Source organism: Aegilops tauschii, chromosome 4 (assembly GCF_002575655.3).
Source record: "Aegilops tauschii subsp. strangulata cultivar AL8/78 chromosome 4, Aet v6.0, whole genome shotgun sequence".
Taxonomy (NCBI): Eukaryota; Viridiplantae; Streptophyta; class Magnoliopsida; order Poales; family Poaceae; genus Aegilops; species Aegilops tauschii.
This window is the reverse complement of record NC_053038.3, coordinates 106966098-106993478: the sequence shown is the minus strand read 5'-3', so window position 1 is coordinate 106993478 and position 27381 is coordinate 106966098. Positions and strand designations below refer to the sequence as shown.

Sequence of the window (27381 nt, the reverse complement as noted above, 5' to 3'; positions counted from 1 at the left end):
GACCAAATGTTTGTGGACGCCCCTGGACATATCTGTGGACATTTGGGGGCTGGTTTGGTGAACCGCAGAAGAAGTCCTAAGGGCAACTCCAACACACGAATGCATTTTGTCTGTTTAGATCTTCGCTGAAAGAAATCACAGACCAATGCACGGATACAAATTCATTTTTGTGTCCATGTGGATGCAAATCTGTCTTAAATTTGGGCCGGGTTTGCATCCACACGAACAAGAGATGCTCGGTGTCTGCCCTATAGTCCTTTCAAATATGGGGGTGGCGGGGGGGGGGGGGGGGGGGGGGGTCTCCCTCTCTCCTCTCTCTGCCCCCAGCCGCCTGATAGTGCCCAACCCTAGCCATTGTTGCCGCCGGCCATGCCTCGGAAGTGGACGCCCCGAGCGCACTACCACGAGCCCGGCTCCTCCTCAGGTCGCCGCTGCGTGGCGACCTTGACCATGACGCCACCTGTGGCCGCTGCGCGTCGGGAGGAGTCTACGTCGACGTCGAGCAGTGCCAGCGGCACTAGGATCGGGCCATCTTCGTGTTGTGGCTCGACGTCCACTTGCCCAACGGGGGGTATCTCAACCCGAAGAGGGTCTCGGTGCCGGCCGTCCCCGCCTCCAGTCGCGCGCGCGAGCTCCTCATCCTCGACCCGACATACGACGTCGACTAGCCGAACTGGGACACCTGGTTAGTGGACGAGCATGATGCGCGCCGCCGGTCCTTCTTCGCCACCGCGTCAAGTGCTCCTAGTCCACCAGTGGCAGTTGAGGGGGAGACAGGTGAGGCATCCGACGAGGCCCACAAGAAGGCCGACGAGGATGTCTGAGCTCGAAGAGTTCGCCAAGTGGCCGAGCCTGGCATCGATCCTGGCCCGGAGCAGCCGGAGCACGCGTTGGAGTTGGATTTGCTCCCAAGATAAGAATGCAAATGTCTGGATGATAATCAAAAGACCCAAAGAAATGCTTGAGATTTGAAGAAATTTCAAGCAGGCAACCTATGAAGGTTTTTTTTCGTTCCTGTTAACCAATTCTGTTTGCGCGGTAACCAATTCAGACGCAACGGCACCACGCTGTGCGGTGCTGTCCACGTACGTACGGTACCGTCCATCGTCAACAGCTCGTCAAAGTTCCCTCCCCGGACTTGCCTAGGCCATCGCATCCTCATCCTCGCATGGGCATGGGGTCCCCTAAATCGAAATCGAGCTCCCCCATGGCGTCCTCCAAGCCCCCCACGCCGTCCTCCGCGAGCAACCACCAGGCGCGCCGCCGCCGCCGCCGGTGCCTCCTCGCCACGGCGGCCGTCCTGCTCGCCCTGGCCGTCGTCCTCGCCGTGCTCTTCCTCACCGTCCTCCGCGTCCGCGACCCCACCATCCGCCTCGTGTCCACCCAGTTCGTGGGCGCCGCCCCGCGCTTCGCGCTCCTCCCGACCCCGTCCCTCCGCCTCAACCTCACGCTCCTCGTCACGGTGTCCGTCCACAACCCCAACCCGGCCTCCTTCACCTACGCCGGCGGGGGCCACACCAACCTATCGTACCGCGGCGCCCACGTCGGGGACGCCCAGATCGACCCGGGCGCCGTTCCGAGCCGCGGGGACGCGGAGGTCCGGGTCGCGCTCACGCTGGAGACGGACCGGTTCGTCGCCGCCGGGGACGTGAGGCAGCTGGCCGAGGACGTGGAGAGCCGGGCGATGCCGCTAGACGCCGCCACCACCGTCCCCGGCACGGTGCTGCTGTTCGGCTTGTTCAGGCGCAGCGCCGTGGCATACTCCGAGTGCAGGCTCGTGTTCGCCGTCATGGAGATGCGCGTCCAGAGCCACGAGTGCAACAGCAGCACCAAGCTCTGACCCGATGATCGCGGAATTCCGATGATCGCCGGATCTCGCCGGAGAAGATTGGGTGCGAGGCATGGCCGTGAAGGAGGCGCCACGTGCAGCCACGCTAGCGCACAGGGGAGTTTGGTGTGCCCCTGTGCGGTTACACGTTCGATACAATGGAGGATTGAATTTTAAACAGCGGATTCCCGCAAAATCGATGCGTGTGTTCTACACGTTCGTGCGAGATTGGGGATTTGTATCTGATCGAGAGAAGTGCATATTTCAACCCTGAACTTTTGCCTTAGTCTAACTTACAACCCCGAACTCTAATACCGTCTAAATTACAACCCCAGCTCTCAAAACCGGCCAGGATTCAACCCTTCCCTCTCTGTTGACCGGTTTTGACCTGGTTGACCAGTTTTGACCAGTCAACAGGTCCAGTCAGCATGCCACGTCAGCAAAAAATGCAAAATTTCCAAGGAAACAATCTGTAAAATCGAAGAAAATCCAGGAAAACAAATAAGAAATCCAATTTCCGAAAAACAGGGAAAATAAAAAAGAATTTCCAAAAAAATCCAGAAAAACCCCAAAAACTCAAATTCCCAAAAAATATATTTCCGGAAAAAACAAAAATACAAAAAAAATCATTTTTTATTTTTCCTAGCTTTTTTCACGAACAATTTTTTTGGAATTTTGCTTTCTCATATTTTTTCCCTGGTGTTACATATTTTTATTTACCTTTTCTTGAAATTTTGAAAAAAAACTGACGTGGCATGCTGATTGGACCCGTTGACTAGTCAAAACTAGTCACCCCAGGTCAAAACCGGTCAACATGGAGAGGAGGGTTGAATCCTGATCGGTTTTGAGACCTGGGGGTTGTAATTCAGACGGTATTGAAGTTCGGGGTTGTAAATTAGACTAGGGCAAGAGTTTGAGGTTGAAATATGCACTTCTCTCTATCTGATTTGACGATAAGCTATGACTTGAACATAATAGTGTAGTTTTTCTTCTTTTTGTTAGGAAATCACCGAGGGGAGAATTCTCCCACGTGAATATATATACTGCTCAAAAGCTGCCAAAGACCATAGTTATCCCATGATTTTGGTTGATCCAGTTTATAAGAAAAACCGACTCAAAAACCTAAACAAGCTGGTCTTATTTATGAGGAAAACCGGATAAAAAACAATACAAATAGCAAGGGAAAAGAATATTAAAAAATAACACTCAGGACAAGGCACGCTTAGCTAGCAGACATAATGACACACGTAGATGTGGAGTGTCGTCGAGGGATACTAGACTTTGCAAGCAGCCTAACGCACCGCATTGGCGTATGTGCCGAGCTCCATGACACAACTCAAAAGCACCCACAATCAACAAGTACAATTGAACACGAACCTCTACTTGGTGCTCCGCCATAGAAATTCGGAACGATTAGCAAGTTCGAGGAGGCATCTTCCGCCGTCAATGGGCAAAGATAAACCGAGATATCACCAAGAGCGCGAAGCTTGCCGCAACACAACGACAGCCACGAGAGGGTCTTGAGCATGCACAACAACATCGGCGAGGCACCTTCACAAGGGAAAACAGACGGCCGTCCTACGTCGCCAAAGGCACGCCACCAAACCCTGAAGAACACCACCGAACAATCACCATCGACCCCAATGCCACGGCCATCAAACCCACAACAAACATGCACCACACCAATCAACAGAGCCAACCCCCAGACAATGCCTTCAAGAAAGGGTGCGACGCGGGATGTGTCACCATTGTCTGTTCCGAGCACACCTAGAGCAGGATTTTCCCTCGAAGTCTGGTTGAGAATGAAGCCACCATGACAGCGATGCTTCCAAAAAAGTTAGCAGTACCCACACGCGGCGCCACCATCGGCTCCGGACGGAGTAGGACTTTCGCCTAAGAGAGCACAAAAAAAAGACACCGGTAGATAAGGCTTTTTTTTAAGGATACATCAGTAGATAAGTTAAATGCATGCATGCAACCATGCAGCACCACAAAGCAGAAAAGGTGCACGGGAGCCTAAACCCTAAACTCTAAACCATAGCAGGAAAAAAAGCAAAACTCTAAACCATAGCAGGAAAAAAAGCATAACTCTAAACCATAGCAGGAAAAAAAGCAAAACATTATTATGTCAGAAGTGGGGTTTGAACCCACGCCCTCGTAAGAGGACCAGAACTTGAGTCTGGCGCCTTAGACCACTCGGCCATCCTGACGTTGCTGTTGTTTCACAAACAATAATCTATTTATTAGTAAAGCTATTACCTGGCTCGTTGATTCAGTGAGCATTGCAGTTTTCTGATGTAGACTCACATCACAATCACCTTCCAACCATCATTCCAAAAATAGAAAAGAAAAAATTGAATTTCCAGCCATCCTTCATCCTCAAAGGCATGATCGGCCTGACTGCTTCCTGAAAATTTGCCCGTGGGAATCAACAAGTAGAGCTTCCTGAAAATCAACGGTGAGCCGTCCAGAAATACTTGTCGAAGAAATAGATGTATCTAGGCTTATTTTAGTTCTACATACATCTATTTTTATCCATTTCTACGACAAGTAATTCTGGACGGAGGGAGTATTTTTTAAGAACATGACTAGTGGGCAATGACACTATCTCTTTCAAGCATGCACAGAGTATGGACCACATCTGCAAGGAATCAACAAGACTATTAGCAAGAGAAAATTATTTTACATGCGTAGAACATACGAGACCGACTTCAATCTTCAGGGAACGCAGTTACGCAGATAAGCATACTTTGTTCTTACAATGCGCCTCAACTCACTAAATCTTCAGCGGCAGAAAGTACCAACCAACGAAAGCATGCCTCGCCGATCACAAACACGTGGCGGCGTCATTGTTTTCATCAACAGGCGCGGCACATTCTCGCCACAGATGTCAGTGAGAGATCATGGAAGCTTTGTGACGACGAGTGGCATGCCGAACCCGGGCTCGATGGTGAGCCGGAACAGCGGCGCGTGCCGGTACCCCGGCGACGGCGAGAAGGCGAACTTGCTCAGCAGGCGAACGAGCACCACCTTGAGCTCCACCATCGCCAGGTTCTGCCCCGCGCAAATCCTGGGCCCGTGCCCGAACGGCAGGTACATGTGCGACGGCTCGCACGCCGCCGCGGCACCGTTCGTGAACCGGTCCGGACGGAACTCGCCGGCGTCCTGGCCCCAGACATCCTTGTCGAGGTGCAGCATCGCGACGGCGGTCTGGACGATGGTTCCCCGCGGGATGTTGAGGGCGCCAAGCTTGAAGTCCGTCAGCGCCTCACGCACGATCAACGACGCCGGAGGGTACAGCCGGAGAGTCTCCTGGATCACCATGGTGATCTAGAAAGAGAATGCAATGGTTATGCCGACGGCGAGCCAGTTTCTTCAACGCTGATTGATGCATAACGGGAGGGATGCTTTCTCACTGTTTTCAGTCGCCGGAGGACATCGACGTCGAGCTTTGTGCATCCACGGCACACCTCTAGAGCCTCGGCGCGGGCACGGTCCTGCCATGACGGGTGCGTGGCCAGTAACATCAGGCACCAGGTGGTGGTTACAGCTGCAGTCTCGTGCCCAGCAAAGTAGATGTTCTTGCAGTTGTCGACGATGTAGTCCTCGGCGCTGCCACCGTAGCTGGCCGGGCAATGCCGAGAGCTGTTGACAATCGAGCGCAGAAAGCTGTTATGTTTAGTCTCTATGCAATCGTTGTCGTCGTCGTTGTTTCTGCTGCTGCTTCCGCGGCTGTGTTCCTTTGCGACATCGAGGATGAGTAGCCGAACTTCTTGCTCCAGCTTTTGTATCTCTCGGTTGGCCTTGGTTGGCAAACACTTCCTGTAATCAACACAACAAATTATGAAATAAGTTTCATCTTTTAATTACACCTAGTTGTGAGTTGTGACATCCTTTATCCCATTTTATTATTTTCGCCGAACTGCAAAGCCAGATCCCCTTGTTAGGAAGACATGGCAGCTGACTGACAAATAACTGGGAACTAGCAAGATGCCCGTGCATTGCACGGAACATCAAGATGCATTTTTTTTTTACAAAACACCTGTTGTGATTGACCCATGAGGGAGTAATCTCATGTGTAAAAACTAATGATATCTTGAGAAAGAGGAGAGATAAGGTGAGGAGGAGTGGGGCGTGGTGGTGATTGGTGGTCGGACTGAGCGGAGGCATGGGGATGGACGACGCTGGCAGCGGCCATCATGCCAGATTGTTCGAGAGGCTTTTTTTTTAATTGCTCAACAATGAGGTTGTGGAAGATAAGGATGAACGAGGAAAGACCTTATTTGCGAATGTGAAGAGAGGTGCGAGTATCTTTTTGCAAAATTATCATAGTTTGCTTTCTATCCGTCAGATATAGATCAGACGGTCTATATTGCAAGATGACAGGCACACCATCATCACCAACTCGGGTTTTTATAAGAGTAGAGAAATAGTAGTAGTTGGAGATATATACCAAATTAGGGAAAAAGATCCATCCGATTCAGTCAAATTCTATGAAATCGAGTCAGCTTTGCTGAACAGGTGCTGCTAGCTGTACAACTGCACCATACTGCTCCTGTTCCATATCGGAGTACACCCCCAGCGAATTCGAACCTGAGTTGTCTGCCTAGTCAACTGTCTTGTCAATTAAATAGGGTAATAGATTAAGAGCCGTCACAAAGGTCACAACTAAGGAGTAAAATGTGGCAAAATTTTGTAAATAAGTTGTCACAGTTCACAAGATCGCAACTAGCGGATAACTCCGGAATTTACTCTTAATTTTATGACAAGACTGGACTAAACTTTGCACTATGGCAAAACATTCTCTAAATTTGAACAACCAGACTATTTTGAAAAAAAAAACATTACGATATTTACATCACAATTTCAGCAGTTCCTGTCTAATGAACGAGAATGAACCTTATTTACCCAAATCCGTTTAAAGACTTCTGAACGGACATTCATGCACAAATAGTCAAATATGCAGGTGAAGAATCACATTTCATCTATTTTTCTTTACTTTTTCTCATTATGTTAGATATTGTATACTCACCACACTGCAGATAATCCAACCAGTGTATCTTGCTGAGAAATCGCCTTCTGAAGCTGCCTGAGCTTGTAGAATATTTCTTCCCCTGTTGTGAAATCGCTGCCAAAGCATGCCCTGGCGATTACGTCCGCTGAAAAATTCCGCAAATAACCATCCACATCTATCTCTCTACTCCCTCCTGCATCATCAAGCATGCTCTCCCATGCTTCTAGCAGTGGGACAGAAGCCTCCCCTATTAGTTCTATCATGACCTGCAAACATTATTCTTGTAATTATAATGATTTTTTGCAAAAAATTAACTATAATGCTTGATCATGTTCTTAGTATTTCAACTCATATTTAAGCATTATCTTAAGCAGTTCACAGCACCTTAATCTTCTCCATGAAGAACTCTGGTGCAATGACCTTCCTTTGGTAGGCCCATATATCGCCATTTGATACCAAGATGCCTTCGCCAAAGAGCGGTTTGCGAGATTTCTGTATATAAATAGGCTTCCCGAGCTCAGATGATGTACAGTGGCTCATGTCCTTGACCATGCCGGGGTCAGATACAAACAGAATCTCCACAGCTCCTGTTGAGTAGTGGAATACCGAGCCTATTCCAATCTCACAATCCAATAGCATTGCCATGAGAAGAATGAACCAATATAAGGAATACAGCATGTATAAGTATTATAAATACCATTGACATAAACCAAATAGTTATATATTAAATATATGTTAGTAGCTCATTATATTTGGCAAGTATTTTTCTACAATATACTTCCGACTAGACCAAATTTCTTAGTGTATAGATTAGCTAGAAACACATGGTCTTATGCATTAAAATGAAACAGCATATAAATAAAAAAAATCCAGCATTTTTAAGCAACAAGCCAACTACTGGTCACGCATTTTGTTAAGGCGTAGTTGAACAGCATTTTGATAGGACAAAACAAAAGATCTATAAAAAGCCACTTAGCTCTCATAGGATGCCAGATTCCATGGGAAGTATTATATCACTAACCAAAATACTACGGAGTATTACTGTACAAACAAGTTTAGGGTGAACAAAATATTGTTATATGATCAGAGTTCCAATGTTCAAGAGTAAATTCCAACATCAAGAGAAAGCTTCTAGCTTTCTACGACCTGAGTTGTTCCTGACTTTTGAGAGACCATCCTACAAACCCAGCTAAGGTTGATAAGGATGTTGTTTGCCACTGAACTATGAGTGACACTGCACAGTGCAGAACATGTAACTCAGTATAATGTAGCTTTATCTTTTGGACGATACGGTTGCTAGGGTGGATGCCTTACATTAATGAAATTTACGAAGCATAAAGAACAACAGAGAACAGAGGCCATATACAAGATAGTGTTGTAGGCTTTGTGTTGTGGCGCTCTCATGCTGAATATTAGAAAGATTGATTGGTCACCCCAACAAACTGTAAAATATGAACTTTGTGATCTTATAGTCTCATATCACAAGAATAAAAACATCCATGAGCCATCTAATCAATATCATACTAGAGGTGAATTCTAAGCAAAGAACATGTGTTACAGTTAAAAAAAAGACCAAACAAAAGGGTGTGGTTTTACTGCAGAGAAAATTCATGCATGGATTGAACTTTTGACTACATACCATATGTTTCCCTCCAGATAAGGAAGTGAGGGAAGAGGGTGGATATGTAGTTACTGGTGTCTTGCTTCTGCGCAGAAACGGCCTCTTGCCGAATTCTCTTCATCTCCTGGGTGTTGCCATAGAACAAAGTAGGCCTGGGACCCCTTACACCCTGCTTCCTCAGCTTCTTTCTTAGCCTCTCTGGCCTCATCCATAGTATGTCCCAGATGTATAACAGAGGTAACCCAAGAAGTATGGGAAGAAGCAGAGCTAGCAGATGAAGTTTCTCCATGAGACAGACAGAGTAGGAGAGAGAGGGGAGACTTCTTGTCAAATATATACGATAAGTGGCTACCTTGTTCATGTCCAACTACTACATAGTGCATTATGCAATCCAGTAGATTCTCATCGGTTTTGGGACTCGAGGATATGAATGCTATTTTGTCTTGTTCAGTTTTTGATTCTTTATTATCTTGCTTTCAGGTCTTGGCATCTACTGACAGTATTCAGCCCAGTTGACTTTTTAGTAATATACATGTGTCGTGTATGTTGATTGATAGGTTCTCCGTTAGCGACGCAAAGCATAATTTTAAACAAAGGAGAAAAATTTGTACCTGGTCACCAAATGATAAGAAGAAAAAAAAACATTATTACTTACAACAATGGACTCTTGAAGGCTGAGTTATCAGATGGAAAAAGCCTCAAGGCAAGAACAAAAGAAAGCACGGTTAGAAATTTGAGAGTTCATTGATTGATGCAGCTCAGCCTCTGTTGAACTGTGTAAAGTAGTGAGGAAAATAGGTGACCGAATCTGGTAACAACTCACGTTCTGTTCTGTTCCACAGATCAAACCTTGTATCAACCTTTTTACAGAGAAAAATACCGGCAGCAATCACGTTCTGTTCCACAGTTCAAACCTTGCTGCAGGTCGAAATGAGACTCTTCCCAGCTGCACATCATACTTTTGTATCAACATTTTTAAGAACCATACGCTATGATGATTTAGAGAAGCATAGGTAAGTTGTTCAACACCATAGTTACCAAAACCGATGTTCTAAACCAGCCGTCGTGGGAGGACCAACATCTGCTTCATGGCGATGCGTAGCTAAGTTGACCAAAGCTCCTGGCTGTGGGAATGTGCCCTCAGTGGATTCAACACTCGCGGCCCTGGATCTCGGCCTTCCTTCGCCGTCTTCTTCTGTCCTGGTAATCACCTCCCTGCGAATAGATCAAATGCTGCGAGAATCACTGATAATGAGAGATCAATCGGCTACGAGGTTTACCCGGATGAGATGGCGGGAGCAACTAAGAACGGCGATGTCGATGAGGAATGGGAATCGCAGATGAAGCGGAGGACCGCGACCAAAAAAAAACGCAACGACGGACGGAGTTTTTTTTAGGGCGGACGGAGTGAGAGGTAGCAGTAGAATGGTTTTTTTTTTTTTTTGAGAAATAGTTTTTTTTTTGAGAAATAGTAGAATGGGGTTTGGGGGACTTGGAGAAGCAGCGTAGCGAGAGTGGGCCTGCTCGAGAAATCTCAGCCCATTGCCATTGAGATGGCTCGGCTCGGCCCGGCCCGGCAGGGCCCACCTTCGTGCCTCTCTCTCGCGCGCGGTCGCGCCTGCTGCGCTGCTGCCACTCCTGCGGCTGCGCCTCCCCCCCACCACCGCCCACCAGCCGTCGGGCGAGGGGGCCCCGCGCGGCTCGCCTGCCGTCTCGCCTCCGGGCACGACCGTGCCACCATGGTGGTGGTAATCTTCTCTTCTCACTTCTCCCCCCCTTGGGCACTCGCAGCCCAGGTTAATTTGTATGGTCACGTTTCCTGACTGCGAAAACGGCTAGGTCTTGTCGCTGGAATTCGCCATGGCACTCTTAATTCAAAATCGATCTCATCTACTAGTAAATGGATTAGCACCGTCACAATGTAGCTATAACTTTTTTCTCAAATGGGCGTCATTTTGTGTCAATGTAGCTATCCTTTTTCTTTTTTGAGAAGTGTCACCGTAGCTATCAGAGGGCGAATGATGAGTCCACAATAAGAACGGGAAATTCGATGTGTTGATGGCCTTATGTTATGTATGACATGTCAAATTATGTTGTCTAAGCTGCGTGTTGTCCATATGAACTCCCAACTCCAACAACATTACTGAATGAACGAATTAGGCTAACCATAATGTTGTCTTTGCACACCGAGTATAGTTCATTTTTTGGGGGACTTTCATTCAGAGTTAGGCGTGACTTTGGCAATAAAAGAGCGTTTAATTAGTTAAATAGGTATTATTCGCCATAGAAGAGTGTTTAATTGGTAAAATAGGTGAATTTCGCCTTAGAAAGAGTGTTTGACGTTTCATTGGCTGAATTGAGTTAGGTCCAGTCAATAATATTTTATCTACTACTCCCTCTAAAAAGTCTTATATTAGTTTACAGAGTTAGTACTTGTCTACTTCTAACCCTTAACAGCAAAACAAAAGAGACCACCCGGGTACAGATACATGTGTTCATATGAGTGTGACTATCTTCAGTGATTTTCGGGTGAGTGTATCTGCAAATTGACAACCAAGTGATAAAGAAGTACTGTAGGATCTTTCTTTTCTTAATCTTTTCGTTAATTGATGAATTCTCCATGGTATTTTTTTTTCTTTCTCTACTAGACGTAGTGTCCCAGTAATGATGTGTGCACGCTTGGGGTGATAACGTTACAGTGTAGGATGACCAGTGGTTATTGATTTTGTTGTACCGTTTGCAGGCCCTTTTCTGAAGCATGTGACCGGTGGCGGTGCAGTGGGTTCGGCATAGTATTATTGCAGATGATTGCCAATGCGCAGAATGATGAGATCATAGCTCCTGTGCTTGATGAACTGCTACTACTTGAGAATACTACTGCCAATAAAGGGGGGTTGTGCGATTCAGCAGTGATTTGAACCCCTCTAATCGGTCCCAGTGTCCATGTGTATGCAAGCGTTTCTGGCTGCCTGATGGAGGAAGTTACCGGAAGATAGATAAACTCATGCGCCATATTGTTATGCATGAGCAGGAGTTCTGAGATATCTAGCATGTTTCAAATCTAGACAGATAGACATTGACCTGTAAATTCTACCAGAACAAGGCAACATTTGATGGCACAAGCTTGATGCCTTGATCACGCTCATTTTCTCTGCAGGAAGGACGATGGCACTATATATGCTCTTGGAGAAAGTGGAGATCGGCCATTGATAGGTCTAAGATTTCATGTGCAGGCATAAAGAAAGAGCTGAATTGTACTGCGACATCAGAACATATGGCACTAGTTAATTACGGGGGCACGCGCTGCGATGCCTGAACATATTGTACTTTAACATCAGACCATAGATGGGAGAGGAAACACCTGGGGAAGGGCAGCATAGAGGAGTATATCAAAAGTAGAGCAGCAGACGCACTTGCTGCTGTACTTGGAGGGCATATACAATACGCCGTGGCACGAGGGGAGCATCAGTGCAGCTAGCTTGATCTCTCCTTTTAAGGGCTTCCTTTCTTCCAGGCCACCATCACCACACCAGCATGTGAAAAGGCTATTATTGCCCTGAATTTGCAGATACCCAAACATGTATTGTCAGGTCAGTTCCTCCCCCTCCCTATGTTAAACCTGCACTATGTTGATGGTGTAAGATGTTGCTAGTCGTAATGCTAAGTGCATCGGTGTGTCCAATATTCTGGTGGCGACTAACATGCTTGCAGTGATCTCATTTTCTTTTTAAGAAAATTAGAACAAGATATGTGCAGCGGTTGATTAGAAGAAACATAATAACCACATTGTTACTCTTGTATAAATTTCAAACAAAAACTTAGGCATTAGTAATAACTGGTGAGTATTGATTATTTAGGTAACTTTCTGCCAACGGGACACACCTAGATATGCAATTAGGAGAATATAAAATGATGGTGGAGATCACAAAGCCGGGAGGCATGACAAGTTCCAAGTATCTTTGTGCTTGCTTTGTTGGGGGGTAATTTAAGGTTCTGTGTTGACCTTAATGGAAAGCCTATGACCCTAGCTATGCATATTTTCTACACACCGTAGCCTGTGTATTCTAAAGAGCTAGGTAAGGCGCACGATGATGGCCTAATTGAGCCCTAAGACAACCCTTGCAATATGCTGGTGAGAAACTCTGATTTAATTAACAGCCCATGCATGCATGATTAGCAAAGCCTCTGAATTGATCATCAAAGCCAGCACAAGAAAAAGGCTCTGCCACTAGAACAGCGATCTTAGCTGAATGTTTGGAAAATAAAATTCACGAGTGGGGAAGTAGTACCAGAATCTGGATTATTGTTGACGGTCTGTTCATATTCCTGATGAAGCTGATGAGAGATGAGGGAGCTCCCTTCAGTCCAAGCATGGAGGAGGAAAGAGAGAACAATCTCCCGCTGCATTCGCTCATTCGCACAGTACATATTGTAACATACTGGTATGCCCTGGACTAGTCTCATATCTACTGTGTGCTCGAGTGAATGAGTCGGCAGCTCGTTCAATCCCCGCTACCTCCCATGAGTGGACTGAAGTGAGCTCCCTCAAACTAATACATCATCATCCTCATCATCATCATCATCATCCTCATCCTGCTGCTGCTGCTCCTGCATTTTTCCAACAAAAAACTAGCTAATGGCTCAACAACTAATACAACAAATAAGTAATTTGTACCCCCTCTGTAAATTAGTATAAGACCTTTTAGATCAGATGGAGAACTGCAAGTAATATTGATGGTGCTATATATATAACTGCATCTACACAGAGTATTCGAGAGGGAAAGACTGCATCTAAAGAGAGATATAGCCGTCCGTACGGGTAGACAGAAGATTTTTTCCCCAGGAAAAATCGCATTATACCATTAGATAGGCTTAGAACGTTAACAACATGGTTATGCATGTACTGATGAAATCAGGTGCCTTTTTTTACATCAGCTGGTTAACAGTCTTGCATGGCCACTGTTTAATAGAAAATAATTAAGGAAATAAGATATCTATCTACGCAAGCTAGCTACAAAGAATTAACTTGGTGTCCTTGATAAACATGCACCAGAATTGGAAATCTTGAAGGAAAATGGGTTTCCCCAAGAAATAACAGAACAACCGGCTAATAAATGACTTCAAACAAAGGGCACAACCAAGTTAAGATTCTGTTTGTGGAGGAATGAATTAGAATAAGCTATATGTGAATACATGAAAATTAGACTAAATAGATCTAATTGACAAACATCAGCTAGCCTAATTTCTCCTCGGCAGGAACCAGTTGGCTTAAGTTGCCAGATAATAAAATCCACTAAAGATAATAGATTGTAGCATGAAGCTACCTTAATTCGTCCGCTCAAAGAAATTGTGCACTACTAATTTCCACAGGAGATGGTATTCAAAACAGATGTAGGTCTTGCAGAAAGTGTACCAGGGTATGTTGATCATGATCTGAACATTTCAATCAAAGATTCTAAAGGAGAGGTCACTGGGAAAACACCGCGCCGCAAGTCAATCAGTACTCAGCTCTTAATCTTGCAGAAGAACTCCAATTAAAGTCGAAAACCCTAATCTCATGTTCAGAACTTCAGATCGACACAAAAGCATGGCGAAAAGCACAAGAGAGAAAGAAACAACAATAGGCTTATATACTGAGATTGATGCAAGATCGATCCAAGCAATACAAACACATCCCATGAACCTATCATCAAATCACTATGGACAGTAAAGGTAGATGGAGACAGACAAACACATGTGGGCTATACACGCATGCCCATATCGCATGCAATTCCCATGCTCTCCTATCTAGAAGGGAGCAAAACAAAGCTTCAGATCAGGAATGAGCCTACCACTTGCATCAGTAAATCAAGAAAATAACACCAAGCTAATCCCACTCTTTTGCTTTCGTAAGCCCCGCAGAAGTCTAAAAGCACATACTTGAGATCTAGGACATGATGAAGAACATGACCGATCAATATGCGACATATTTAGCAGTGAGTTGTGGTGTTCAGAAAAGCTAGATCTAGCCAGACCGACATGCGGTAGATATAGGAGCCAGGGAAGAGACCAGGGGTGATGAGATAGAGGTGAAGAAGGAGGTATATATTGGGAGAAGAATGGGTCTGGTTTGTTGTTTTGCATCTTGCAAGAGGGCATCTGCAGGAAGAGATGCTCAGTGGAAGTAGGTGGTGTCTGGTGTTTACCTGTGTGGTGTGGTGCTCTATAAATTAGTCCTTTGTTGTGCCTAATTTGCTAATTGCAGCAGGTTGACCACTTCATTTCCTCTAGCTAAAACACTTGTCATTCTTTTGGGATTTTGAGAATAATAATGCACTAATGATATATGAGTTAAGTGCGCGGTTGATACAGTTTAATATGGCACCGACAGGCAGCTCCCAAGTTTAATATAGATATTGCTGACCAGAGCATTTCATGCCTGCCTTAGGCTCCATCTCGCACTGTGGTGTATCATGATAATTTTTTGACAAAGGGCGTTCTTTATTGACTCGTGATGTCGCATCAAGTGGACACAAACACAACGAGTACATACTCGACCTTTGCACGACTAAGGATGCACATGGCAAACAAGAAAAAGGATGGAAAAAAAAGGACCGATAAGGTTCTGGGCTGCAACAGAGCATCAAAGTGCTACCACCGCTGTTGACAATACCTGCACGACGACAAGGTTCCCCAACAACAATGCCTTTCAGCAAGGAGACGGTGCATGAACGACGTCGCTTGAACCAATCACATAGGCCAGATCGTGGGTTTTCACCTAGAAGAGAAAGATCGAGTAAGCTCCATGTCGTGCCTTCAACAAGAGAGTGTAAACTGCCACTGCAATACTAGAAGAACTAAGACATAGGGTTTTGACCTCGAAACTTGCGACCTGGTACTCGAAGAGCACTACCATAGACGAAGTGCCCTGGGTTGCCGCCACCAACTTGCAAGAGAAGAAGTCATGTTAATTGTAATGTCTTGATCAGCAATGGAAACGCAGATCAGAGTGAACTCCACATGTCGGGCATTTGCTGAGACGCCAGATCTGCCAACGCAGACAACATTGAGCATGCTAGTACCTGCGCCTATGTGTGGCACACCCCGACCATCACCAAAACACAATGGATATCCATTGGAGACTACCTGTCGTGTGGCGCGTGGCGGGAGGCATGGGGTAGCATGGCGTGTGAAGCCCGATGGCCAAGTTGCACGCTCCACCGCCTTCGGCTCAATTGGGCACTCCACCGCCTATACCCATGTCGATGGATGACAAGTTGAAGGAGTCCGGAGCCAAACAAGCTAAAGAACATGCACTCTCCCGTCACACCGGCTGGGAACCAAGACGGGGAGCCAGACATGACCTGATCAAGCCGGCCGAGATCCACCCGGCCAACGCCCAAACGTGACACATTGCGAGTCACCGTCGAAACACCCACCAACAGTGGCGTGCCTCCCAAGCGGATGAGAGTTGCACTTAGCCACTGCCCTTGTTGGAGACCACTGGATCGTAACCATGCCGCCTGCCTTGCCGCCGCCGCAGTTGCCGAACATGGGGAGGCCAGATCTGGCCGCCCTCAAATCCACACACTGTAACACAACCACGCCTCCACCGACCTACAAGCCAGCAAGGTTGCGACCGCAGCGCGCACCCCAGAGCCAGCCAACTCTGTGCCCACTACTGTCGAAGCACTACCTGTGCCGCCAATGCGCCACCGAAGACCCGCGAGGGTGCCATGCTTCCAAATCTCCATAGGGCCGAGCGCCACGCCGCAAGAGAAAGCCCCGCCGCTGCCATCACCGCATGGCCTTTGCCTGAAGGTGACTACTGGCGGCGGCAAGGGGGAAGGCGCATGTGAGGGGGGCAGTGGTGGCGCAATTAGGGTCCCCACCCATGTCACCTAGGGCTAGACGACACACGGCCTCAGGATGGGTGGTTTCGTCTCGAAAAACCCAGAGGCTTTCTCACTTATCCCGCCATATTACGATAATCTCGTTTGTCTAACTAATTTTGCGTATTTTACCTTTTGACTAATCAACTTTTACATGTGTTTGTGACCATTTTGCCACGGTATTTAGTAAGATAAGTTTAGAACAAACACACTTCAGCAACCGCAACCCCAGCGTTGGCCTTTTTGGCTTTTTGGCACGGGGATCACCACTAGGTCAGAAATAAAAGTACCACCTCCGTCTAGGTTTATTAGTCTCCGTCGTATTTAGGGTCAAAGTTTGACCACATATTTAACTAGCAAAATGTTAATGCATGTCACCAAAAATTATATTGTTATATTTGTATTTGAATGTAGTTTTCAATGATATTATTTTTACCACATGTAATTTATATTTTATTAGTTAAAATTATGATCAAAATATGAATTAAAATATGAGAGGGACTAGTAAACCAGGACGGAGGTGGTATCTTACATTCTTAAAAAGTTGGTCACAATTCTCTCAACATGTAAAGTGTCCACCTCAATATCCCTACTAAGGCCATGCATTTAAGTCGTCTCTCCCACTAAGCCATACAAAATCTGTCATAAACGAACGTCCCCACTAAGGCCATGCATGCATTTAAGTCTTCTCTCCCACTAAGTCATGCAAAATCTGCCACATAAGTGAACTTATAAATTAGAATTATTTTTGCATTAGTTTGTGCATGTAACGCTGCCAAATCATACATGCATGTTAGTCATCACATTTTTTGTTTGAAATGATATTTTTAACAGTAATTCAAAGGTTTATACTCTATTTTTAGCGACTTTTTTTATTGATTTTCAAGCTTATATTTTTTTCATTAGATTTAGTTATTTTGTAGCAACTATTTACGCATTTTTTTGACAAAGTTACTGTAGCAACGCGCGGGGTATCATCTAGTTTCACAAGAAATGGCAGACTCCATCAAATCAACACCTCAGTTTTTGGATATCATCCTATTTTCCTCCTGTGGGAAATTGCTTTGGGTTTAGGGATGGTGTGCCCTCCTTTGTAATCTGAGATAATACTCCAAATACTCTCGCAAAGTTCATCTGTGAAGTAAACAAACATGCAAAATCATTTTCAAAATCATCCTTGCGACCGAGATAAGAAAAAATAAGAGTCAATCGTGAACAGTGCACCCTGTTTTAAAAGATTAAATCTCAATGTCCACGGTCTAAGATACTAACCTTCTATGGGAATTATGACGGAAACTAGAACATGGGAATGGTATGGCAAGAGCCAAGAAATGTCAAGAAGGAAATACTTGGGGAATAGTATCTGCTCTCAGGTTAAGGCCAGGTTCGCTGACTCATCTTGATGGGGAGATCTCAAAGTAACAAGCATCTACCTGAACAGAACAGTAGAAAAGTACATGTTTGTTATGGTATCACACTTAGTTTTTGCCATGATTGCAAGTTATCTTAATGAACCACTGAAGTTACTTCCTTTCATCTTTAAACATTTTCAGTGAGTAGATGCTGTTTTCAGGCGAAAATATAGAATGCACTTCCTCCGTTCACAAATATAAGATGTTTTGGATTTCAATATGGGCTACATACGGACTGAGATGAGTGAACAAACACAGTAAAACGTGTTTATACTAGCAAGATGCCCGTGCGTAAGGATGAACGAGGGAAGTCCTTATCTGCAAGTGTGGAGAGGTGCGGGTATCTTTTTACAAAATTGCCATAGTTTGCTTTCGATCCGTCAGATATAGATCGGACGGTCTATATTACACGATAGCAGGCACACCATCATCACCAACTCGGTCTTTTATAAGAGTAGAGATACATCCAGTTCACAAAAAAGTTGAAACATCTTATATTTGTGAGCGGAGGGAATAGCATTCTCAAGTTTCTTGTCTTCTATTATGAAGAACATTAAAGTTGGGTGTGCTTTGTGCTGATGCCCCGACAGACTATTTTATCTTGGTGACTTGCTGCTCGTTGTATATGGACATGTTGGTTGAAAGCCTATTTCGAGAAGAACTTTAAAGTTGGAGAGAATGGAGATGGATTCAGCTGACCCATCAGGCGGATCAAGTGTCTTGGCTTTTGGAAAATCTGGAAAGTTTTCTGTTAGGTCTATGTGGAAGTATATTCACAGGCAGGGTTTCAGACCATACTGTACACACATTTACAAAGCAGCAAAAAAATCCAGTGAAGATGTTCTCACTTTTTCGTGCAAATGAAGATTAAAAACTACAGCTAGTGAATAAGAAGCTGAGACGGTGCAAAGTAAAGATTCGTTTCATCTATTCGGTATACGATCTTATGAGTTTCACTTCGTAGCGATGTTCAAGATTTTTCTGATGATTGTCAGCATGCATTTCCCCCCTGGATTACTAAACCCACAGAAGATAATTCTCTTCACAAGAAACCATTGCAGCAAGAACTGCATTTTGAATGAACTCAGTCACAGTTGTTGTGTTCCTTACATAGGGTTGTCTGTTCACATTTTATGTCTGAACCCGTCTAAGAGAATGGACAGCAGCAAAGATGAAAGGAGAGAGAAACAACACTCAGATGCTACACGTCTAAATAATCACTGGAAGCAAATCAAAGTACCCTAAAACAATGGCAAGATAGATACCCTACAGGTTGGCGTGCGAATAGAAAAAACTTAAATGGAACAAATACAGAAGCAAACACCCCCTATGGGACCACCCGCTCTCTAGTTGTCGACGACAAGCTTCCGCCGCTTGTAGCTGACCATCACCTCGCCCTTGATGCCGACGACCATCGCATTCCAGTCGTTCTCTGGGAACGGTGAGACCAGCTCAAACTCAAAGTTCCTCAGGAGGTGTGTCCATATCGCCTTGATCTGCAGGTATGCGAAGGGCTCACCCAGGCACCCGTGCCTGCCACCCCCAAAGGAGATGTACGAGAAGGCACCCGCAACCTTGTCCTCCTCCCTCCCAGCTGCAAACCGGTCAGGGTCATACGAGTCCGGGTTCTTGAAGATATGGGGGAGCCTGTTAGCGAAAGCAGGAGATGTTGCGACGATGTGGCCCTTGGGGATATCAAACTCTTTGCCTTCCCTCGTGGTCACGCTGAAGTCAGAGTGTGATTGGCGAAGCAGCATGATCAGCGGCGGGTGGAGCCGGAGCGCCTCCTTGATGCACCGGTAGAGGACATCCATCTCTGCCAATATGTCGTGATCGATCTTGTCACCATGCCTCTTCATGACCTCCTTCTGCTCCTCAACAGCCTCTGCAAAGTACTGCTGGAACTTAAGCAGGTAGGCCCCAGTCCAGGTTGAGGTGATCGAGCTAGTGTGCTGTCCAGCAAACAGGGCTGCAATAAGTAGCCCAGTCACCTCACTTTCTGTGGTCTGGCGGCCATTCTTGTACTTGGAATCAATGAAGCACTGCAGCATGTCTTCCTCGGACTGTCCAGAGGCCTTGCGGGACTTGATGATCGTAGCAAAGATCTCCGCCAAACGTGTCCGTGCCTGGTCACGGCGACGGTGTGCAGGGATTGGGAGGTAGGGAAAGATGACACTGATTGGCTGCATCCCATTGTCAAGATCATGGAAGAGAGCAGAAACATCATCAAACAATTTTTCTCGCACTTCCCTTCCCAACAAGCATCGGCTAGCAGTCAGTATGATGAGGTGCTCCAGTTCATACTTCAGATCCACAGTGCCGCTTTCTCCCCACTTTGAGAAGTACTCCTGCAGGTGGGTTGGATTTGCAAATGATATTAATCACCCAAAAAAATGACCAGAACAAACGAACCTATACAACAACAAAAATAATTGAATAGCACATATGACTTATCTTGACAAACAAATTAAATGCTAGCATGGAAGAATAGCAAATGTTAAATCAAATGTGGAGCAACTGATTGACAAGATGATCCATGTTATTTGTGCAAACTCTTTGTTTACTATTAGCATGACAATGATTTCTATAGAAAAAATATCATACTGGTCATATAGCAGCATAGGCTGTACAGAAAATGTAGCAAACCTTGTCATTGTAAATAAGGGTGACAATCAGTATTATGAAACTAGTTGCAAGGGAGGTGAGGTTCTGCAGATGTCCCGCCGCATTATGTGTATAGGAGTACAATAGTTAACCATGATGTTCATGTTAATGCTTACATCTACATAACCTTGTTCTGTTTCAGCACCGAGTTCATAGGGAGTCCTTAAATGCAGGTCTGAGTGAAGCTTTATAAAAGGTTCTGACCAAAAGTGCACACTTACATACAACTTTGCGGGACAAGCTACACGATTGTTTGTTGTGCAGGATGCCAAAATTGGACCAAACATAGCATGCCACGTTGATAAACTGCGACGATAAATGCTAGTACTTACAGAAATAAATAAATGATTTCCACTGCATGATTCTAGTATCATACTAGTAAATAGCATCAAGTTATCACCTTTCAGACACAAAAATGCTTGCAAAACAAGCAACTAGGTACTGAAATAACAAGCTTAAGTTATGATAATCCAGTGCAAATATTGCATTAGAGAACCTGCCGAAAGCATTAACTTCTCTTACTCACCACGGTTCGCTACAAGTGAATTACGTACCAAATATTCCCTTTGATCCAGAAATCCAGATATATCAAACCTATGCATGCAAGACATTATTCTAAGTTCTAATTATACATACGCGAAATGCATATTTGCATTCAAGCGAATACTAGCAATCGAGCGGACCACTGGAATCATCTAAATCCCCACTGATATTTTATCTTCGATTAACATAAGCATCGGCAAATTAGGCACATCAAACATCCTACATCTTCCTTTGCTAGGGCATTCCATAGTAAGGAATAGGATGCAAGGTGCCATAAGAGGTCCGGTGTTCCCCTCTGACTATGATACACTCGTTCAAACCCAAGAAGAAGCATCTCACTTGAGAATTACCAGCAACCACAACAGGGGCGGAGCTACAGGCTGTCCAGGGTGGGCCGGGAATTTTGTACAGGCCTATATATCTATGGATATTGAGATGGGCCAGTATAGCTCAGTAACACTCTGAACCAGCGTCCCCAATTCCCCTAAAAAAATATACGCACCACGCACACGCAGCCATGCACTGGAGACCCCGACGCCCAGCCGCCCCGTAACCACCTCCGCCTACCTCGCTACCCTGGCTGGTCGCCGGCCAACCAGCCTCCCAAGAGGCTCCTCCGCTCCTGCCTCTTCGTCGCGCCCGCAGCCTGCCCAGCGCTCGGCACCAGCAGCGCCACCACCCCCGGCCGCGACCCTGCACTGCCCCGGACGCTTGGCTCCCCTGCAAGCCGGTGGCAGCCGCCTATTCCACACTCCGGCACTCGGATCGGCCTGATTTGAGGTACAATTACCCAATTTTTTATTTAACCATTTAGGGTTCGCTATTTGTTGTGTCGTGCACTGTCCAGTACTCCTATAGTACATGAGCATGAACAAGCACACACATAATTTAGAATTTTAGCATTCTGTTCAATTGTATCAATATGATTGATGTGAAGTAATTTTTATTGCTGAATTTATTGAAGAATAAAGAGGACTGGATATATTTCAAAACTTTTTCACAGACATGCTATGAAGAATTGAAGATGATTGATAGTCTTTTGGATGATTGCCTAGTCGCATACATTGAGCTGGATATTTTTTGAGGTAACATAGTCTTCTTCCTTTTTTGACATGAACATAGTCTTTTTAACTTCTCTAGGTAGAAGACTATGTAGGCCTTGGATGAGTGATAGTCTTTCTAAGTTAATAGAACCGGACAGTCTTTTTAACTTAAAAAGGCTATCCGACTATGAAGAACTATGATGTACTATGTAGGCTACTTTTATGAAAAATGAGACTTGAATGAGAATTTTAATGTGTTTTGCACGATCATATTGATCTATTTCTATGTGGTATTTTCAATTAGAGCATCTCCAAAGCGGATCCTCAAACCACCCATATCCGTCCAGACCGCGCCGTTCAAACGTGTTTTGCCATCCAACGCGGTCACGTATCCGTCCACTCGGAGATGACCTTAGTTCCAATGCTCACATGCCATATTTGATTTGAAAAAAAAAAAGACGGACCACCCTGGTGTCAAATGCTAGCTCCGCCACTGAACCACAACAGCATCACTGAGAATTCCAAAACAGGGGAAGGAAGGAAGAGAATAAAGCTCACCTCGGCCTCGGCAACCATCTGGTCGACGTAGCTGCGGAGCTTGTTGGCCCTGAGCGCCTCGGTGAAGAACCTGAACTGCTCCTGCCTGACCTGGTAGTCGACGTCGAAGACGACCCCGGGGCCGAAGGTGGGGACGTTGAAGCGGTAGACCTCCTGCTGGCTCATGTCGGACTCGTTGCTCTTGAAGAAGTGCGCCGAGACGTCGGGGCCGATGAGGAAGGTGATCCGGCGGGTGAGGATGGGGACGGTGAAGACGGGGCCGAGGCGGGCGTACTCGGCCCGGATGAGCGGGATGGGGCCCCGCAGGAAGCGCAGGAGCCCGCCCACGACGGGCGCCCCCGGGATCGTCGGCGGCGCCCGCTTGCCGCGGCCGCCGGAGCCGAGGAGGACCCTGAGGAAGGCGACGGTGGCGAGCAGCAGCGCGGCGCCGGCGAGGAGCCACTGGGGCTGGGCGTCCGAGAGGAGATCCATCGCCGTGGCCTGGTCCGGAGCAACCGGCGATGTTCACGTGGGTTAGATCACAGAAATGGATAGTAAGAGGGTGGGAGGAGCTTCGGTTGTATCGAAGACAAGACGCGCTGGGTACGCACCTCGTCCGACGCACGATTGGGGGGCGGCCGGGCGGCCGGCGAGACGGGGTGGAGGGAGGATGTAGATCTGGGAGAGTGGAGTGGCGGAGAGGGGTTTATATAAGTGGGAGGGAGCAAAGATTCCTCCGGGGAGGGGAGGGGAGGGGATCGGGACGGGATGGGGTTTACCGGGGGCGGAGCGGAGCGGAAACAGGAGGGGAGGAGTGGTGGTGGAGGAGGATGAAGGATGCACGCACAGTCTGCATCCCGGGCCCCACATGGCTGTCTCTTGTGCGTGTCTGCTAGCTTTGCTCCGCTGTTTCTAGTCACCCAGGGGGGCCAGGTGGACCAACTGATGTGTTGGGGGGAACCGGACGCTTCTACTACTTGTGTCCACTGTCGCCTTTTCCTAGCAGTAGCACTAGCCGTCACCCAAGGTTTCCCTCCTCTCTCTTGTCCGGCAGCCTCGTCGGCAGCCAGAAGGGTGGAGACCCACCCCATAGGTAGCCAGGGAAGGGGCTGTTTGGTTCCCAGCCACGCCTTACCACACTTTACCACACCTCATCTTAGGTAAGTTTGATCAAATTAGTTAGATGTTTGGTTCTAGCCACACCTAAGACAAGAATATTTTTATAAGCAGTGAACCCCACATGTCATAGACACAAAAAGTGCCACACTTTACCACACCTCATCTTAGGTAAGTTTGACCAAGTTAGGTAGGTGTTTGGTTCTAGCCACACCTAAGACAAGAATATTTTTATAAACAGTGAACCCCACATGTCATAGACACAAAAAGTGTGGCAAGATTCCCTTAGGCAAGCCAAAGTGTGGCTAACAATTTGAGCAACTCAAGTAAGGCAAGTGTGGCAAGTGTGGCAAAAATCATGTGGCAATATATGGCAAATATAGGGGCTGTTTGGTTTGTGACTATGGTTGCCACATGTTGCCACACCTAAGGTTAGGCAACTTTGATCAACTTAGGAGGGTGTTTGCTTCAATCCTTACCTTAGGCAATATACTTTTAGCCACACTAGGGCCTCACATGGCATACACTCAAAAAGTGTGGCAAGATTCTCTTAGGCTTGCCAACTTGTGGCTTTTATTTTGAAGAACTAACCTTAGGCAAGTGTGGCAAGAAATGTGTGGCAAAATGTGGCATTCCTAGGCCTAGAACCAAACAGCCCCATATAGTCACAATCCAAACAGCCCCTCACTCCTTTCATTTTCAGTTTTACTACTAGGTTCTTATTTCTTTTGAGGCATCTACGGCCGTCGGACTAGGCGGCCCCTCAAACGTCCGTGGACCGTCAGGTTAGTATCCGGGTGTGTTCGTTTTGACTTCCTATTTGTTCGTCCATGCACTCATGTTTTTCACTTTTTTCCTTATAGGTTCGCTCACATGCATATGATTGGTGAAGAAAGAGAGAACGAAAAGAAATAATAAAGAAAGGAAAAAGGATGCTCCATGGTGGGCCGAATCATACGAGGAGGATGCAGGACCACTGACAGGACACTCTTCATACTCATCTTATATACGAGGCCAATATGAGAAGGCCAGACAACCCGGGCATTTAAGGAGCTTTGAGGGGTCCAGTTAGGTCAACAAAAATATTTCTCTCTCATGTTCGGTCGGTGGCCTTACGTCCGCCCGATTAATTTGGGGAGTCCTGCTCTAGATGCTATTAGTTTTGATTTTGTGGTGGGGTCGGCGAGATTATGGCGACGAGGACACTTCCTCTTAAATACTTCCTTCGTTCGGAATTAGTTGACGCGCAAATGGATGTATCAAGCACTAAAATGCACCTAAATACATCCGTTTGAGCGTCATCTAATTTCGGACGAAGGGAGTAGTTACAACCCACTAAGGGCATCTTCAACGCTGATCTCCAAATTTTCTCCCGCATCTGTCCGCGGATAGGGGGTACCAGTCCATGGACATGGATGTGGGAGCCAGCCATCCAATGCTACCCGCATACATTTCAAACAAGGTTTAAACAAACCAGACATAATTCATGCAAACCCGGCAAATTTCCATATAAACCGAAACACATTCATTGCGATTAGGACATTTTTCATTAAAAAAGAGAGCGGTCGAACCTAAACCTATCCTACGGCGACGCCTGTCATCCACTTCCTTTGTATTCCACATCGGCGACCACGTCCTCACCGTCTCCATGAGCGCAGACGGGGTTTAAGACCCGTGAAGTGAAGGTCCGGTCTCCAGCGAGGAAGAGTAGGACATGGGAGACGGACCGGCCCACTTGGGACATAAGGCCCTGCCACCTCACACGCCCTACTCATCCCCAGAGGAGTCCGCGACATGTCTACCGCCTGTGCTGGTGGACGTGAGGTCGATGTCGCACTATTGGTGGGGGGACGCTGACAACCAAAATAGAATGCATTGGATGGCATGGTGAAAATTGTGTGGCCGAAGTGCAAAGGAGGTATGGGGTTTAGAGACATCCACTATTTTAATTTGGCTCTTCTAGCAAAATAAGCATGGAGGTTAATAGATAATCCAGATTCTTTGTGTGATGCTGTTCTGAAGGCAAAGTATTTTCCTGGTGGAGATTTGCTCAATGATAAATTAGGAAAGGGAGCTTCCTTCACTAGGCAAAGTATTATGGCAGGGGTGAACACTCTGAAACATGGGTGCATCTGGAGAGCGGGTGATGGGCAGAAATCAATATATGGGATGACCCATGGATTCCTGGTTCATGTAACATAAAAGTTGTTATTGTACATGGCAACCATATCATATCAAAAGCAAAGGACAAGATTGATCCTAGTACTAACCAGTGGGATGAGGAACTAGTGAGGAAAACCTTCTGGCAGGTGGAAGTTCACCGAATCTCAGCAATTCTACTTCTCAATTATGATATGGAGGACTTTGTTGCATGGGGTATGACAAAAAAATAGGTTTTCCATGAAATCAGCATATTATGTTGACTGGGGTCACAAATTTGGGGGCAACCTACGTCGACCAAATGGACAAGGAACAATGCAGGTCGGAAGTGTGTGGCAAAGAATTTGGAGCTTGGACTGTTCGGCAAAGGTAAAAATATTTGTCTGGAAAACTCTTCATGGAACTTTACCTTGTGGCGTTAATCTTTCAAACACGCATTTTAAGGTATCACCACAATGCCATGCTTGCAGAACAGGGGCTGATACTACTTTACACGCATTGTTCAGTGTCCAACAGTGATGCAAGTTTGGAAGGAACTTGGACTGGATAACATTATTAGTAATGCATGTCTAATTGATAGAGCGGGAGAATGTGTGCTGGGATATCTCTTGGAGTTTCAAAAATAGGAGACATTTGTGTTAGGGCAAAGGAAAGTGCATGAAATAATAGCTATCACTTGTTGGTATCCATAGTGGGAGAGAAGGAAGCTCCGCCATGATGAGAAAATTCAAAATGCCCAACAAATTGCAGCTTCGGTCCGAGTCTTGGCATCAAACTACACTTTCTCAGCGCAACCAAAAGCCAAGAGGAAATCAGGAGGATGGATGCTACCTCCTAATCGACATGTGAAGCTCAATGTGGACGCTTTATGTGATCCGGACCTTCTTAAGGGGATAACTGGTACAATAATTCGAGATGGTAGGGGCAAATTCATAAATGTAGGGAAGTGGAAAATTAACTTCTATTATGATGTGCTATCTAGTAAAGGCTACTGTGTTGAGATATGGTCTTTGCCTAGCACAAACAATTGGTTGCAACAAGGTTATTGTCAATTCAGATAATCTTGAGTTTATCAGTACGATGAATGAAGGAGGACGATCTACAGGTCCAGTGGCTGCAATCTTGGATGATTGCTATCATATAGCGTGCAGCTTCCCTTATACCTAATTTGTGCACTGCCCTAGAGAGGTTAATTATGTTCCTCATGTATTAGCAAATTTGGTTAAGGGTCTGTCTTGTAATAGTTTTTTGTTGAGTCTCCTAGCGAGCTCATCCCTCTCTTATTAAGTGATGTAACACTGGTTGAATCGTAAATAAAGAGTGGGATATGATTTAAAAAAACCCATGCTTTGAGGTCATCATAAGTTGTGGGGGTAAAGAAACTTCCGTCGTGGGCATAAAATATGCCATACTTTGGCAATATGTGGTGTTACCATTATTCTTTAGTAAATTGCATGTTCGTAAAGAAACGTTTATTGTGGGTGTCAAATATGTCATGCTTTGGCAATATGTCGTGTTACCATTATTCGTCGGTAAATTGCATGTTCGGGTAAAGAAACTTCTATCGCGGGC

At 46.0% G+C, this 27381-nt stretch overlaps 3 protein-coding genes, 1 long non-coding RNA gene and 1 other non-coding gene across 10 annotated transcripts; 1 reads left to right on the top strand and 4 right to left on the bottom strand.

Annotated features, from left to right (window-relative positions):
• Nucleotides 1-1058: 1058 nt before the first annotated feature.
• Nucleotides 1059-2074, top strand: LOC109759978 (uncharacterized). The gene has a single exon (XM_020318811.3). It carries the CDS (start codon nt 1169-1171, stop codon nt 1838-1840), a length of 672 nt encoding a protein of 223 aa, XP_020174400.1. The 5' UTR covers nt 1059-1168; the 3' UTR covers nt 1841-2074.
• A 1880-nt stretch (nt 2075-3954) lies between these two features.
• TRNAL-CAA (transfer RNA leucine (anticodon CAA)) lies at nt 3955-4038 on the bottom strand. The gene has a single exon. It is a non-coding gene; the product is annotated as a tRNA-Leu (tRNA).
• Nucleotides 4039-4473: 435 nt separating this feature from the next.
• On the bottom strand, nt 4474-9861 carry LOC109759975 (cytochrome P450 714C3). 4 transcript variants are annotated; one of them, XM_020318807.4, is made up of 7 exons: nt 9502-9861; nt 9287-9409; nt 8482-9074; nt 7227-7453; nt 6861-7108; nt 5245-5650; nt 4474-5158 (listed from the first exon to the last, which is right to left on the bottom strand). In XM_020318807.4, the coding sequence occupies exons 3-7, from the start codon at nt 8822-8824 to the stop codon at nt 4730-4732; spliced, it is 1653 nt and encodes a 550-aa protein (XP_020174396.1). In that variant the 5' UTR covers nt 8825-9074; nt 9287-9409; nt 9502-9861; the 3' UTR covers nt 4474-4729. The 4 variants fall into 4 exon arrangements, with proteins under 4 accessions (XP_020174396.1, XP_020174394.1, XP_020174395.1 ...); XM_020318805.4 differs by having other exon boundaries at nt 8482-9409; nt 9502-9678; nt 9744-9846; XM_020318806.4 differs by having other exon boundaries at nt 8482-9409; nt 9502-9663; nt 9744-9841.
• Nucleotides 9862-11721: 1860 nt separating this feature from the next.
• On the bottom strand, nt 11722-14625 carry LOC141021219 (uncharacterized). Of its 2 annotated transcripts, none has more exons than XR_012181502.1 (2): nt 12753-14625; nt 11722-12082 (listed from the first exon to the last, which is right to left on the bottom strand). It is a non-coding gene; the product is annotated as an uncharacterized lncRNA (long non-coding RNA). The 2 variants fall into 2 exon arrangements; XR_012181503.1 differs by having other exon boundaries at nt 11722-12019.
• Nucleotides 14626-18782: 4157 nt separating this feature from the next.
• Nucleotides 18783-23333, bottom strand: LOC109759976 (obtusifoliol 14-alpha demethylase). 2 transcript variants are annotated; one of them, XM_020318809.4, is made up of 3 exons: nt 23145-23333; nt 22555-23034; nt 18783-20094 (listed from the first exon to the last, which is right to left on the bottom strand). In XM_020318809.4, the coding sequence occupies exons 2-3, from the start codon at nt 23023-23025 to the stop codon at nt 19093-19095; spliced, it is 1473 nt and encodes a 490-aa protein (XP_020174398.1). In that variant the 5' UTR covers nt 23026-23034; nt 23145-23333; the 3' UTR covers nt 18783-19092. The 2 variants fall into 2 exon arrangements, with proteins under 2 accessions (XP_020174398.1, XP_020174397.1); XM_020318808.4 differs by having other exon boundaries at nt 22555-23276.
• Nucleotides 23334-27381: the final 4048 nt, after the last annotated feature.

Excerpts from the sequence above, each read along its gene's own strand:
- LOC109759975 (XM_073496368.1), bottom strand. The coding sequence starts at position 8,824 with ATGAACAAGGTAGCCACTTATCGTATATATTTGACAAGAAGTCTCCCC. Across the intron at positions 7,109-7,226 it reads TCTTCATGGAGAAGATTAAG|GTCATGATAGAACTAATAGG; the intron begins GTGCTGTGAACT and ends TAATGTTTGCAG. Across the intron at positions 5,651-6,860 it reads GTTGGATTATCTGCAGTGTG|GAAGTGTTTGCCAACCAAGG; the intron begins GTGAGTATACAA and ends TGTTGATTACAG.
- LOC109759978 (XM_020318811.3), top strand. The coding sequence starts at position 1,169 with ATGGGCATGGGGTCCCCTAAATCGAAATCGAGCTCCCCCATGGCGTCC.
- LOC109759976 (XM_020318809.4), bottom strand. The coding sequence starts at position 23,025 with ATGGATCTCCTCTCGGACGCCCAGCCCCAGTGGCTCCTCGCCGGCGCC. Across the intron at positions 20,095-22,554 it reads AGATGGTTGCCGAGGCCGAG|GAGTACTTCTCAAAGTGGGG; the intron begins GTGAGCTTTATT and ends ACCCACCTGCAG.